General features: G+C 43.1%; 1 protein-coding gene across 3 annotated transcripts in view; it reads right to left on the minus strand.

Annotated features, from left to right (window-relative positions):
- Positions 1-8675: 8675 nt before the first annotated feature.
- The window catches only part of lmo3 (LIM domain only 3), a 29351-nt gene continuing 23600 nt past the window's right edge, over positions 8676-14426 (minus strand). For all 3 annotated transcript variants that reach the window (XM_061269327.1, XM_061269328.1, XM_061269326.1), the window contains exon 4: positions 8676-10301. In XM_061269327.1, the coding sequence (XP_061125311.1) occupies positions 10196-10301 (106 nt within the window). In that variant the 3' untranslated portion in view covers positions 8676-10195. The remainder of the gene's footprint in view (positions 10302-14426) is intronic.

The following is a 14426-nucleotide window of genomic DNA, read 5'->3' on the forward strand; positions in this document are numbered from 1 at the left end:
AACATCCGGGAACGTCAGAGTCGCGGTTACTCGGGTCATGCTAACATTAGATCAACCATTTTTTTTAAAACTGTCCTAAAAAAAAATCAAGTGAAAAGTCAAACTACAAAAAACAAAAAAAATCCCAATTATATTTTTTAAATACCTGCAAGAAAACCTTGACCTTTTCTTTAATGGTGTCTTGAATTCCATCCAAACAAAGTAATTGAAGCACCACATGCAATTTATGACCGGCTCAAAAATCCAGTAAAATAAGCATCAATAGGCAGCATTATGTAAACTCCAACCATTCCTTTCAGACACACGTTTCGGAGTTAATGAGTTCTGCGGGAGAATAATCAATAACCTGGAGGGTGGCTAATTAACTGCTAATCATCTGGACCCGTTTTAGTTGAGGAACAAATGTGGTCATTATAAGTAGCCATGTTAATAATAGATAAATCTGACAGTTTTTTTTTTTTATTAGCGGAATAAAAGCAAGCTTATCAACTGACAGGTCCAAAATTGCTTCGGGGGGGAAGAAGTGTTTACCCTTCAAAAAGATTCCCCGTTCGAAACCAAAATGGTTTTGTCTAATAATTGTTTGAAGTCACGACAGTATTTTCGAATATATTATGAAGAGTGAGGAGACAACATTCCTTCTACTTTGGTATTCCCTCGGCCCACTTTGCATGGCTTATGCTAACGGCTAGCTAAACCGTCGAGCCGAGTGCTGTTGGAAACTGGCCCGGCTTTTATGTATTAACAAAAGCACGAGGCAGTAGAATGGTGATCCGAGTATTAGAACACTTCAAGCATGAAAACTAAGCTGTGCTTTTGCAGAGCTCACCCTGGATTGTGAGCCGAAACCTATTCAGCGTACTTTGAGCTGTGTCAGAAACATTCACACTTCCACTATACATCCTTTACAAGGTTACTCCGATGAAAATAATACAGATGATATCATCTTTACTGGGAATTGTGGTGTGAAAAGATGAAGCTGCCTGAAAAGATAGTTGGACGTGTTTTGTTAATATGAAGGCAGCTTGCGGAATTTATAACCGTCTCCATCTTTGAAGCAGCAGTGCATGAAATCGTTTCGATCGCCAAAAGGGATTTTTGTTTGGCTGGAGTAAGCCGTACGTTGGAAGTTATCTGTCCAACGAGTAAATTTGGCAATTTATGTTTTGGTAGATTTCGATTTTATACATTTGATATCCCTTTTCAAGAAAACTCTGAAGGCAACTCTGGCTGAAAACTTGATTTATAGGATTTAACTGATGACATAATGACAGTTCGGGGCGCGTCTCATTGCACCGATGACGTCATATATTATGATAGCAGTTTATGTGTGATCATTTCAAAATGACTCTAGGCTGAATAGGCTCAGACAAATCTGCTCCCCCGGTGGTGAGCGAAGACCGAGTGCAGAATGATGTCAGTGTGTTAGCGGTGTTGCCAACCCTCTGACATATCAGATTGGGGCGGATGAGGGGAGGAATCCGTCAAGGCAACATCCCTCATGCGCCGTGGAGATGTCAATGATGCCGCTGCCAGGGCGGGACTGCGATTGTGCACCTGGGGAAACCGTCGAACCCGCCGGCAAAATTGTGATGCGAGCGGGTGGTGAAGATACAGAAGAAGTCTGTGACGGCGCAAACACATTTATTTGGCCCGGGCGCCGGCTTTCACCCCCGCGGAACTCACAAAATCAATAATTGAATAGAGCAAGGATAATAGCTACTACACGCGCTGTGCACTCTTTGAGCGTGATGATGGAAACATATTTGCGGGTGAAATAAATTGCGGCAGGTGGTCACTTGTTTGCACCCTGAAGGATAAATGACGAGTCAGTGATGTCTGGTAGCATTCAAAGAGAGTCAGGAAAGTTCCAGGAAAAGAAGATTCCGTTTCGTCTTTAAAATGGATCCCCCTCCCTGTTGACCATGTTAAATTTTAAAAAGAGGAAAATACACAAAGACTTCCCCAGCACTGCAAAGTTCCTCTCTGGCGGGAACTGTCAGATGCTCAAGATCACTAATGAAAAGTCAAGTTTGGACATTCTTGATCCTTCAGCACGTTATCAAATCATATTTTAGCTATTTTCATCACTCCCCACCAAAATTATTAAATTATATATTCAGCCCTGCTGTGTATTTTCACTTGGAAGGTATCGGGTGAATATTTGGGTGAATGGGACAGACAAGAAATGAGGGCAATGAGCCCACCTTTGCTTCTCCATTATGATAATCTTTTTTTGTGAGTTTGGGTGCACCTGCATGAAATGCTGATGTGGATGCCTCCTCCTTCCCTGCGGTTTTTCTTCTCCGTCTCTTCCCTGTGGCACTATATCCAATTCCCTCAGCAGAAATCATTCTTTGGCATCATTACCATTCCTAACTTTTATCTACAGCCTCTTGTTTCTTCTCTCCATTGGAGATTAAATCCAAGGAATAGCTTTTTACGCCGACCCTAATAAGACTCGGACTAGTCTCTTTCATTGGGATATTTTAAGGGTTGCAGTGTGGCTGCTGTCTAAAAGGATAAATCGTTGTAGTAACATAAAACCGTTCCCAACAAGAGCTGGCTTTAATTCTTGGTGAAAACTAGCAGATGTTCCAATTCAAACTTTATTATCATTTGTAATTACCGTATTTTCCGGACTACAAGGCGCACCTAAAAACCTAAAATTTTCTCAAAAGCCGACAGTGCGCCTTATAGTCCGGTGCGTCTTATATATGGACCAAATTACAAAATTTAAACTGGCCCGAAGCATTGTGTCATGAAATAAATCATAAGTGGCCCGCTGAAGACTACGAATCATGAATCAAAAAGACTATGGATCATTATTTTGTGATTATAAAGTAATTTGTTGTGTCTGAAGTTGAACTAAAAAAGATAAACTGGAGAATGATTTGTTTTGGATTAAAAATCTGACATGATGCATTAATGGTGCGCCTTATAGTCCGGTGCGCCTTATAAAAGGACAAAGTTTTAAAATGGGCCATTCATTGAAGGTGCGCCTTATAGTCCGGTGCGTCTTATAGTCCGGTGCGCCTTATAGTCCTGAAAATACGGTAATGTAGTCGGATGCCGAGATATGTTTGCTTAAGCAAAACAGAACTTTTTAAGCTAGGACTGGTCGAAGGCCGAAACATCCGGATAGACAATTACCAACACTCGCGCATCAAATATTTAATATTACTAAAGTCACTGAGCTGGACAATCTGGAGTTATACCCAGGAAAGTCTTCCCGATTGCATTGAACATGGTGTGGTCAGTAACGCCGACTCTTCCCCGCAGTTCTGTGTAACGTATTAATTAAAGTTGAAACTCTCTCCCTGTAGCACCGGGGTGATTCTTAAGCAGTATCTCCCAGTGCAAAAATGTATTATTCATACTGGCTGTTTTGGTTTCTTTGTTGTCCCTGCAGGCAGGTCCCAGGTAAGTCCCGATGCCTCAGTAGTGCTTCATGCGGCTGGGAGGCCCTGGGGTAGAGCCTCTGGCGATGGCTTTAGCCTAGCTGCTCCCCGGAGACCCTCCCCGCTCAACCGCTCCGTTCCGTCTTCAAAGACAAATACAAACACGGCAGTCTTCCCCATCTCCAGCGTCTCGCTCTCTTGTGCTTGCGAGAACTCATACAGTATATTGTTCCCCTCCCGCTCTGCCCACACTTTCAATCCAGAGTGAGTTACACCACGGCAAAATTTCTACGTGGGCGCCTTCTTTTAAATTGTGCTAGTGCGGTCAAGGGTTCAGCGGCGGAGGCGGCCAAAAGAAAGTCTTTTGTGACTTTACAGATGCAGATATCTCGGCAAACAAACACACAAAATGGTGGCGACATGAAACTTGTCGGGGAGCTAATCAGAAATTCTCAAATGTGCTTTCTGCTGTTGCTACTAACCCCCCTCGCCCCTACACGGTTTTGTTATATTCATGACTTTCAGAAGATACTCCACAGTCAGCCTTGGCCTTTAAGGCGATAGTTTGGCAAAGAATTAGCAGTGTCAGGTTCCGGAACGGGATGGTGAACAGTAATTACAGCGAGGCCGCGGCCCCATCAAGATCCCCCCCGTGTTGTCAGTTGGTCAGTGCCGGGATTGGCAGCAGGCGCTCCTGCCTGAGAGTCTCCAGAGTACCCATTAGGATGGAGGCCCGGCGTCCTTATCAAGCCAACCCCTGTGCTCTTCCAGTTCGCAATTACAGCATGGTCTGCACATTTGTGGAGCTCACTGTTGTTGTTAGCGTCACCTTAGTCTACAGCCTCCTTAATAACCGTAAGTCAGTAGCGAGGGCTTGCAGGGGCCGCAGTTGGCAGGGTGAGACGTGCGCGGCGAGTTAATGACGAGAGTTATGGCTGTTGTGTGATGTTACATGGGAGCTGATTGGGAGAGAGACCGTGACCTTGTGTTCTGCAAGCTTGATAATTGTTCCAGGTTCATACGGATCAGCGGATCGTAGAGGAGCGTTATATTCAGAACGTGTTTCGGCGAGGAGGAATTTTTCCCTATTTTTGGTCACGACGTTTATTTGCTGATACTACTAAAGTTGTCAATATGTGGGATTAAAATTAGAGAGGAAAAGTTTGCCCGATTGCATTTTCTGCAAGTTCTTCAGATCCTCCATCTGCCCTGTTTGATTATACTCATCCTCTCGAGAGATAGGTGGAGCAAAGGGAGGAAAAAAAAAAGCCTTTTGAGTTTCCTCCACCATTTTCCCCCGCAACAAAATAAGACGTTTCATTGCATCTAACCAAACGAGCTGGGTGGGAAAATTGCCTTTTCAATAATCTACACTGAAACCTCCACTGCCTTTTTCATCCTGAAAGGTTTTCTGAAGGTTGTTGTTGAAGAATAAGGCGGCTCCTATACCACCCGCAGATAACAATCATCTTTCCAATTTGTTTGAGATTAGGTCATACGGAAACAGCGCTTCATAAACACGCAGGGTCGCCATCAACAGCCTATGAAGGAAGGCAGGGTGAGATCGACATAGCGCTGGTGGAACCGGGAGGAAAACCAACAAAATTACACAGCTCTTCATTACTAACTGGTGGGGGAAAAAAATGACTCCCACCCGTTCTTCATTTCCAAAACAGCATGACCCGGCTAGAAGTTTGATTCAGATCACTAAACCCATTTTTCAATATAATTAATATCGGAATGAACAAGTGAGTCTTGGAAATAAATCACTTATGACAATGGCGCATAACAAAAGTTCAGTAAAACCACACTCAAATTTAGAGAGCCAAATGATGGTGTTGACTCTCTGAAGACAAACAAGGAACTGAAAGGAACATGAATTTTATGGATATGTGAAGCCCTTTGAGACTCCTTTGTGATTTAGGGCTATATAAATAAACTTGACTTGACTTAACCCTTTTATAGCCTCAGCATTGTCATCAAGTGTGTGAGATGAACCCAGGTGCTCTCAAGATCCCTCGATGAGTTGTGTGAAGCAACCTCAAGTTTATAGTTCTTCAAAACCATCTGATTTTGGGGGACTCAGCAGATTCACGCCGATTCCTTCGGAGCATAACTTTTGTTAGGCTATAAATCTTAAAAAAATACGGGTAATTGAAAGGTTTACAATTCCCTTGAGACAGAACCATATGACCATTCATCACCGTTCATTTGCAGACCGGGTCTCCAAAATGCTCCATAAATCTGTCGATGATGATTCAACATCTGATTCAACACATGATTCACCAATTTAATTAATTGTATTCGTGACCAGTAAAGCACATAAGCAATGGAATCTTTTTAAGACTTTAAATCACTTTTACTGGTCAGGTGACTCGTTGCTGTGATTTTCCTTGCACGGTTGACCTCCTAGACGAAGGTCTTAAACGGACATCTGGTAGAAGTTATCCAACCACTTCAAAAGAACCGAGTTCACAGACCTAAACGCTGCAATGAATCCCGATGGCCATGCGGCAGATCACTTGACGGGGTCAGATTTGCGACGGGACATTAATGCGATCAATGAGGTGCTAATTGCGTGTCTCGCTGACGTTCTTTCCATCCCGATTGTCAATACTCTCCTGGCTAAGGTTGTGACTCCATATTAAAGGTTTTAATTGCCCTAACCTTCACTAATCCCCAATGTTATTGCATGGGTATTTGCATGATTATGAAAGGTTTAAAGAAAAGAACAAATGCAAATATCACAGAGGATTATTTTAAAATGAAAGCAGTGGGTTAATGATGAAAGCGCAACCAGCACGTGGATTTAGTACTAAAATGGCCCCTAGAGATACAAATGGCCCAAGACATTAAGAAATTGTGCATATACAGATAAACAGTGATCCCTCGCTACTTTGCGTTTCGTTTATCGCGGCTTCACTACATCGTGGATTTTTTTTCAAATTAAAAAAAAGTCAAAATAAAACTTTGAAATTGGGGAAACATGTGTCTAACCTTTAGGATAACGTAGTATTGCTCCAAATGTTCGTTTACATTCTTTTAGAAGTCAGTTTTCGCGTGTTAGCACGATCGCCAATTAGCATCTTTCCGCTAACTCGTTAGCCTGCCCAGTACTTCTTGTCGGGGACCGTACTTTGCGGATTTCACTTATCACGGGTGGTTTTTGGAACCAATTATCCGCGATAAACGAGGGATTACTGTATATTCTTTATCTTCTGCGGAAAAACTTTGGATTTAATGCCATTTTTCTTTATGTATATAGTTCGAGACGGTTTAATAATCTGGCTTGTTTGAGAAATAAATGATTAGCGATAGCATGAAATCAAAACAAGCTTGTGGTGGACATTTCTATTTTTAGTTCAACTCAGAACAAATCATCATACTGTTGTACTCTTCCTGGGAACTGACCAATTGTTCAAAGAGTCAAATTCGCTCGGGTCTTACACTCAAATCAGACCCAAAAATACAAAATCCATTATCACCGCAATAAAGAGCTAATGACCCAACAACTGGAATTTATTTGCCAGGGCGGCCATCTCCTTGAGAGGGCCAAAGGATAAGGAGTCATTAAAGCAGCGTTATCTGGTCCAGATAGCATTGGCATGTCTGTAAAGATCATTATTTTTGCCCCTGGAGCCGTTTGGCAACGGAGAGCAGCGCTAACTCCAGGGTCAGCATTAACACAGGGATGAAGACGCTAACGATACACAGCCTGGCAGCTAATACTTTTTCTAAACGTTCTTAATGACTGTCGATTTGGACGTGGGAGAATTTGGGTTTTTCTTTGTGCTCAAGCAACTCACTTTGGCTGTGAGCGACGTGGCGCGGTTCTTTAAACATTCTTTACTTTTCTCAAGGTTCTATCTTATTTTGAAATCAATCGGTGAAGCAAAAACAACACGCTATTCAAAAAGCACATCTTGTATTTGCGCTAATAGCCGTCACGTTGCGATGTATCACCGCTGTCACAAAAGACAACGCGACGCTAATGACGCTAGGCTATCAGCGCTAGGCGCTCTGACTCCGGAACAGCCAAGGCAAAATAACACATGACACATGTCTGCCATTAGCACGAATCTTCCCTGCGGTTGCCACACTTTCTTTTAATTTCGCTCGTCTGTAATCTCCAATCGACTCGAGTGTTTTCATCTACTAAAGGACTTTCAACAGCTTGAGCCTAATCAAAGACGTTCTTTCTTTTTTCCTCATGTCTCCGGATAAGGAAATTCAATTAGCTTAATTGGGCTGGATATTATCCTCGGCAATGTGATGGAAGCATCGCTTTCACCAAAACCACACAGGGCACTTTAGAAGCACCTTGCTAATTGGCGCAATAACTTTAATCCAAATGTTTTACCTCAACATTCCAGATGATTCCAAATTGAAATCCAGGTAATTAGTAGAAATAACCCCCCACACACGAGGAGATCACTCGATTCCATCTTGAAGGCTGCTGACGGCAAAGTAGAAATGAAGTGTTCCGTTTCATGCTTGACAAAACAATGAGACCAAAATAGAAAATATTTTACTTTGTTTTTTACAACCGCAAATAGTTTTCTTCAGTTTGTGCTACTTTAAAAAATAGATACTAATGTGACCTATAACCTGGTCAAGACAATTGAAAAAAATAAATATTTCAAAAAAGGAATACAAAGTAATATGTTTGCAAAAGTGTACACACCCTTTTAGAACTGGAGATGTGACTTTGTGATACTTTAAAAGAATAGATACTGTGACCTATAATCTGGTCAACACAATTGAAAAAATACATTTTTTAAAGGGGAATACAAAATGATATAGTTGCAAAAGTGTACACACCCTTTTAGAACTGGAGATGTTTAGAATTAACCAATCACAAGGCCTCAAATTCACTTTGAGATTTCATCAGGGTTCCTTTCATCTGAGCTAGGCTGAAATGGAACTTTTTTTTGCCTCTCCCCCCCCCCCCCCAAGCATCAGAGACAACAAACTAAGGAAATTATTGCACTTCAAATCAGTCATATATCATAAGCTGCAACATGCTCCGTTGGTTAGGGTAATAGACAGAAAACTGATTTTTTTTTTTCTTCCCCGATGGCTGGTTTGCATCTAATGCTGTGCCCTTGAGCTAGATACTTAACCTTAGCAGCTCCAGCAAACACATGGCCTTCGAAATGGCTTTGAAAATGTAAACCTATCTTCAGATATAAATTTCTCCCGTCAACCGCTTGAACTAATGCTCATTTTGCCCCCTACGAAATGACACGGGGAGAGAAAAAACAGACACCAAACTCAGTGTAACACAATAAAACTGTATTACATTTGTGCTTAAAATTATTACAATTACAGTATTTACAAGCGTTGTCCTAAAAATAAACATCTCATGCTGGATGACACATTAAAAAGAAAAAATTGTACAATAGGCAAGCAAAAGGAAATATTCTTTTTGTTCTTTTTTATGTACACCTTCATTTTATAGAGGACATTTTTGAAGTGAAGAAAAAACACGCTGAGCGGACGGTTAACTCGTGGACGAGGAGGTCAAGATGACGAGGCCGCGATCGGCGAGCGGAGTCGCGCATCCGATGGCGTTCGAAAATCAGCGCGTTGAAGCGAAGCCAAATTCCGGACGAGAACTGCTTAAATAAATAATCGCCTGAACGTTAACCAAATGTTTCAAGGTCACCTGTACATCTGCTACAACAACAACCAGCCTCCATGAGCGTATCGCCAGCTTCCTACTAAAAAGTTCAATAAATAGATTTCCAATTGAAATAAAAAAAACCTCAAGACAAACCTGGTCCAGTGATTTTCCGAGTATGAGGCTCAGTAGCGCCAAAGCGCTATTCTAGTCCATAATGGCTCGTCTCATTCATCATCATTATCATTATTGGCTGTTAAATTCAAACTATTGTGCAAAAGTCTCGGGCGCTTTGTTGATATGGAATATACCTTGCCTTGAAAATGTAGAATCTCGATTTTTGCTTTTTGTTATTATCAAGTTGCTTTGTGCTATTTCGATTCCGGAAAATGGACTGTTCCATTAATGATCATCCATATTCAATTGTAGTCCGGTTCAACCCAGACATCAAATTTCTGCTATTTATCCAATTTTATAAAAACGATAATTACAACAGCAACGCCAAATCCTTATGCACAAAACTGAAAAAAAGAAATCAATCGTACCGTCAGTAAAAAGAATAAACATTGAAAAATATGACATCAACCTGATGTTGACTCCACAGACCAAACTGAGATTGCATGAGAAAAAATCCCTTCAGAAATGACAAGCGATTTACACACGCACCCCACACACACCCACGCAAGTATTAAATCATTATTTTTTTCTGAAGCTTCTCTGTTTACACTTAACAACATCCAATAAAAAGGTGTTTATCCCAAAGATACACTGATTGACAATACCTCTGCGTGTTTTCAATTCAAGTAGTTGGACCGCGCAGTCCTTGTCATAAAAGTTGACACGTGTAAAGATCTGTCCAACAACTTGCTTTGGGTTCTTCTGAGGCAGCACTTGTCAGTCACAAACAAAATTTTTTACTTAAGAGTCCGCTTTTGGGGTCGCTGCCTGACCGCTATGTCGCGGTCTCTATGGCTATTCTGTACAGTCAGGTACCTTCAATTCCGGATGTGGCTTTGTTATGTACACGTGGGGGGAGGGGACGAGCAGGAGCCGGACAGGAAGCCATAGTGCTATTTGTTGTATGATTGCAAGCTTTCCATCAGTCTTTTTTTCCATTTCCTGTGTCTTCCTCCTGTTTTTGGCCTCACCCCCCGCCCCGCTCTTACGAGGGTCAGCGGACTTGGGGGGCATAGCCTTCCTTCATCAGGCCTTCTTCGTAGTCCGTCTGGCACAGGATCATGTTGTTCTTCAGGAAGAACTTGTCTCCCACGCAAAACCTGCAAGAGTGGAGAAGAGCGGTGAGAAGGCTGAAAAGTATCGAGCGGTAAGCTAGCGGCGCTAGCTTGTCTTTGGGAGCTAGCGATGTGCCAAACCCCTTTAGCTGCAAAATTTGAGCAACTTGGGGAAAACAGGCGTTTCTTTAGTCCCTTACAATCATTCCCGGAAGCCAAATCCTCCCCAGGGGGAGTCCGCGGTTATTTTTTTTACATTTCAACACAGCGCCAAGTGGAGATTACGTCGGACGAGAGGCAACTCTCACTGAATTGTCCTGAGGGTCGCTTATCTCCCTTTAGGTTGGACAAGGTCGGCGAACACCGGTGCCAGTGTTTACCAGAGGGTACGCGGGTTGGGGGGGGTTGACTGTTTCTCTTGTTTGACTTTCAACGGATACTAAGAATACAAAATTCATAGCTGGAAGCTACGCGCTAGCTTCTGTACCTGACGTGTTCGTTGTGTTTATCCAGCGCCGGAGGGCAGATTGAGAGCATGATTTGTTACATCCGTTTGGGACCAATTAACAGATAAACCGTAAAAAGGTGAGACCAATGTGTTTTGGGAGAAGAAGGCAAAAGGCATGCTCCGAGGAAGGGATTATAATTACTTAGGAAAACATTCGCTGAAGCTTTGTGCTCAGAACACATATCACTTGAAATCATCCTTATAGACCATTAGGGGCAGTCAAGAAGGTAAAATTGGGTTTCAGTGGCAATGACGACCCATTTTGGATTTTCATTATTAGCTCAAGTAACAGTTTTAGAGACGCAAGGTAGGACCAAAGCAGGGGTTTGTCACCTGTGAGTTAGAGATTTGAGAACAAATAGAATGATCTGCTCCCTCTTACGTGTTCCAGTCAAGAGGTGACGGGCGTTATTTTGGACCTCCAAAGTATGTACATCAGCTGACTGAATCTTTAAAAGATTGTGACTAACTATCATAAATGTTAAACCAAACAAACGTTCACCAAACACGATGAAGCCAGTAAGAACAAATGATTTATTCCCCGCTGTAGGTCAAATTTCTACATATTGCTACTTGAAAATAACCGCCTCTAAACTCTATTATTTTTCTGCTTACACTGTGTCCACTCTTCTAATGACCTCATGTCAACCTGTTTTTTTTTTTTTTTTGCACTCCTTCTCTCCTCCAGTCAAATTGTTTCTCCCCCTTTTCACCTTCCCGTGCTCGTTTCCTCTCCTCCTATTTCACACAGACAAATTGTTTCTGCTCGGTGAAATGTCAACAGCATATGTGACATCTGTGCGGCAATTTTGATGAGGATATTACACCGGAGCCCATCACAGGCGTGTCTAATAAAGGACGTTTTGTCGCCCCTGACTATTTCCAGTTCCTGGAACAAACAATAGCCGACATTTTTTTTTTTTTTTTCTCCTGCGGTTCTATTAGGTCAGGTTTGAAAAGTAGCTTGCTGTTTCTGCAACTTAAAATAACGGCCAATTAGTGTTGCTACCGGCAACTATAGGAACTTTAAAAAAAAATAGTAGTATACTAAGCTGAACAAGATTTATGACTAAGATCAAGTTATTTCAAATCGAATTCAAAAATTATAAAATACTTAAAGCATTATTTGCGAACCATAATGAGAGTCCCTTGACATCATTAATACAATTGTTGTATTCGTATTATGGTCATACAGCTGCTTACTGTGCATGCAGTCATCGTCGTCTGACTCTTTCTTCATCTCTCCCTTTCTTCCTTTTCTTAACCGAGAGGTGAGTGTGACTAATGAGTCTTTAGAGACCTCTTGTTGTAAGGGGGGGGGGAGAGAAGGAAAAAAAAAAATGGCTTCCACAGGCGCACACTTAAAAGATGCATTGCGATGCCAGCTATATGCCCCGGAGGCACGTGTTAACTAGAGTAGTCGCTTTCCACTCAAATGAGGAAACGGGAGAAAAAGTGAGGCGCGCCACATGGAGTTAGTGTTGGCAAATACTCGGCCTTATGAATAGGACCGGGGTTCTACGTTGTCATCCGACAACACAAGGACAATTGGGGGGGGGATTTGTTTTTGCAGTGGGTTGAGGGTCATTAGTCATCTATACTGTGTAGCGTGGTTCTATCACTTTCGGAGGGTACGGACATAGCGGTAATCGAGCTGGGTATGTTTTCCCAAAGGCCCAATTGTTGGATGCCTCGGAAATATCTTGACTGATAATCCTGCGGTGCGGGGTGTGGGATTTTTTCCCGACCCGATCTTCTGAGAAAGTGGTCAAGGCAGACAATGGTAAATATAGAAAAGGTTGTTCGGTGTTTATGCTAGCAAATCATTTGTATGATCAACAGGTCTACGGTTCAATCTAAACTGCAGAATCTAAAAACCAGAGCAGACTTAGGAAAAAGTTAACGATCGAAGAAAATTCAGCAAAAAATCGAAACGTAACTGCAAATGAGTTCGGAATGTCCTACTTTGTATATTTTCACGTGTCGTGATCATTTTCTGGATCAGGATGTGGAAGCCGGAATGCGCCTACCCCGCACAGTCTCCCAGTTCTCGACACCAATCATACACAAAGTGACAACTATGTCCCTTATTGCCTATTAGGCCCCTGTCTAACAAGCCTGACTCATGACATACAAGGCACCCGTGGCTGAGCTTTGCCGCGCTGAACCCAATTGGCGTCAGTCTCTCCTTCCAAGGCTCAAGTATGGAGACTCCCCCCCACCCCGGCCCCTTATCAGCACTGACCTTCGCCTGCACTGTCACCCATCCTGCTCCTCTTTGCTCTAACCTTCCTCCAGCCTCCCCAGACTGTGGCCTCCAGCTCATCAGGGGGAAATTGGGCCAGCACTGGCTAGATGATGAGGCTGGACGACAGCCTCATCGATTAGCTGTCCCCCACGGCTGATCTGTGGCTAACTGCTTGCTGGATGGAGGCTCATATCTCCTTCCCTATTCCCAACACCTCTTTTTTCGGAAGCGGTCGCCCGTTCCTTTCGGCTCCGGCTTCCTGGCTGCCGCTCAGGTAGGGAGAATAACAGGCCCTGGCAATTGGGAAGGTCACCACGGTAGATTTATGTTTGCTTTAAAGGAGTGAGGCCGCATTGGGTGCAGACACCAGGAATCGGGGCTGATGTAGGATCCTATATTTTCACTGATGGACCACGGACAAGGGGGGGTAGTTACTCCCCTTTGCTTGATAACATTTCAAAGTCATGCTCGGAGTGGGGAGAAAAAAAAAAATCTGGCAGATGCACAAGTAAGATAACCACTGAGGCTTTCCCATTTATCACACTCTTCATTGCTTTGCCCTCATGGCAATACATAGATGGCTGTCAATTTGACAGTGATGGTGACAAAGAACAAAGGTCATGGTCACTCGCTCCCGTGCACTAATTGGCCTATCACTTAACCAAGGCCTTTAATAGCAGAGCATGGCAATGACTATTAGAGTCCTACAGTGATGGAATCAGAATAATCACCGGCTTCCGAGTTCTCTCGGGTAGTTTGAATGCACCCACAAAGGAACGGAAGACACGGGTTGATATATGGTGGGAGTGGGCTGGACGTTCATTCGTGATTGTAGCAATTCAACCTTCAAACGCCAATTTACGCGGCGGCTGACCTGGAGGAGCGACGGATAATTACACCGCCTGACCCCTGCCGACCCGCCGATCGCCTGCTCTGTTTATCAGATTTCACATTTTCTGACGACGTTCCACAGAGAAATCTCTGGGCCATTTGCGAGATGGATTAGATTGCTTTATTGAAGGGCCTGTCGGGGGAGAGCGTCAATGGGAGGGGAGGCGAGGAGGGGGGTCGGTCTTTCGTGTTTGTTTGAGGCCGGGAAATGAGAGGGGACAGAGATGGTGCCAGTGAACAAGGCGAGCGGTGGGATCGGTATGCCAGACAAAGCGCAGGAGCCCATTTTCAGACATTCCGAAACAAGGCGGATAAACTATTCAGGAAAAGCGAGATCCCGAGAGAGCTAAGAGCAATTTGCTGAAGGTCAATCTATTAATCACACGATAAATGTTGAGCATTTTACCTTACCGAAACGTGTTACTCGCGACAAAGGCATTCGAAGGCAACGCAAACAACAAAGACAGGAACATGGTAAGATTCAATTTGTGAGATGCAGATTTTTGATCAACTGAATTCAGAA

This window comes from Syngnathus typhle, linkage group LG21 (genome assembly GCF_033458585.1).
Source record: "Syngnathus typhle isolate RoL2023-S1 ecotype Sweden linkage group LG21, RoL_Styp_1.0, whole genome shotgun sequence".
NCBI lineage: Eukaryota > Metazoa > Chordata > Actinopteri > Syngnathiformes > Syngnathidae > Syngnathus > Syngnathus typhle.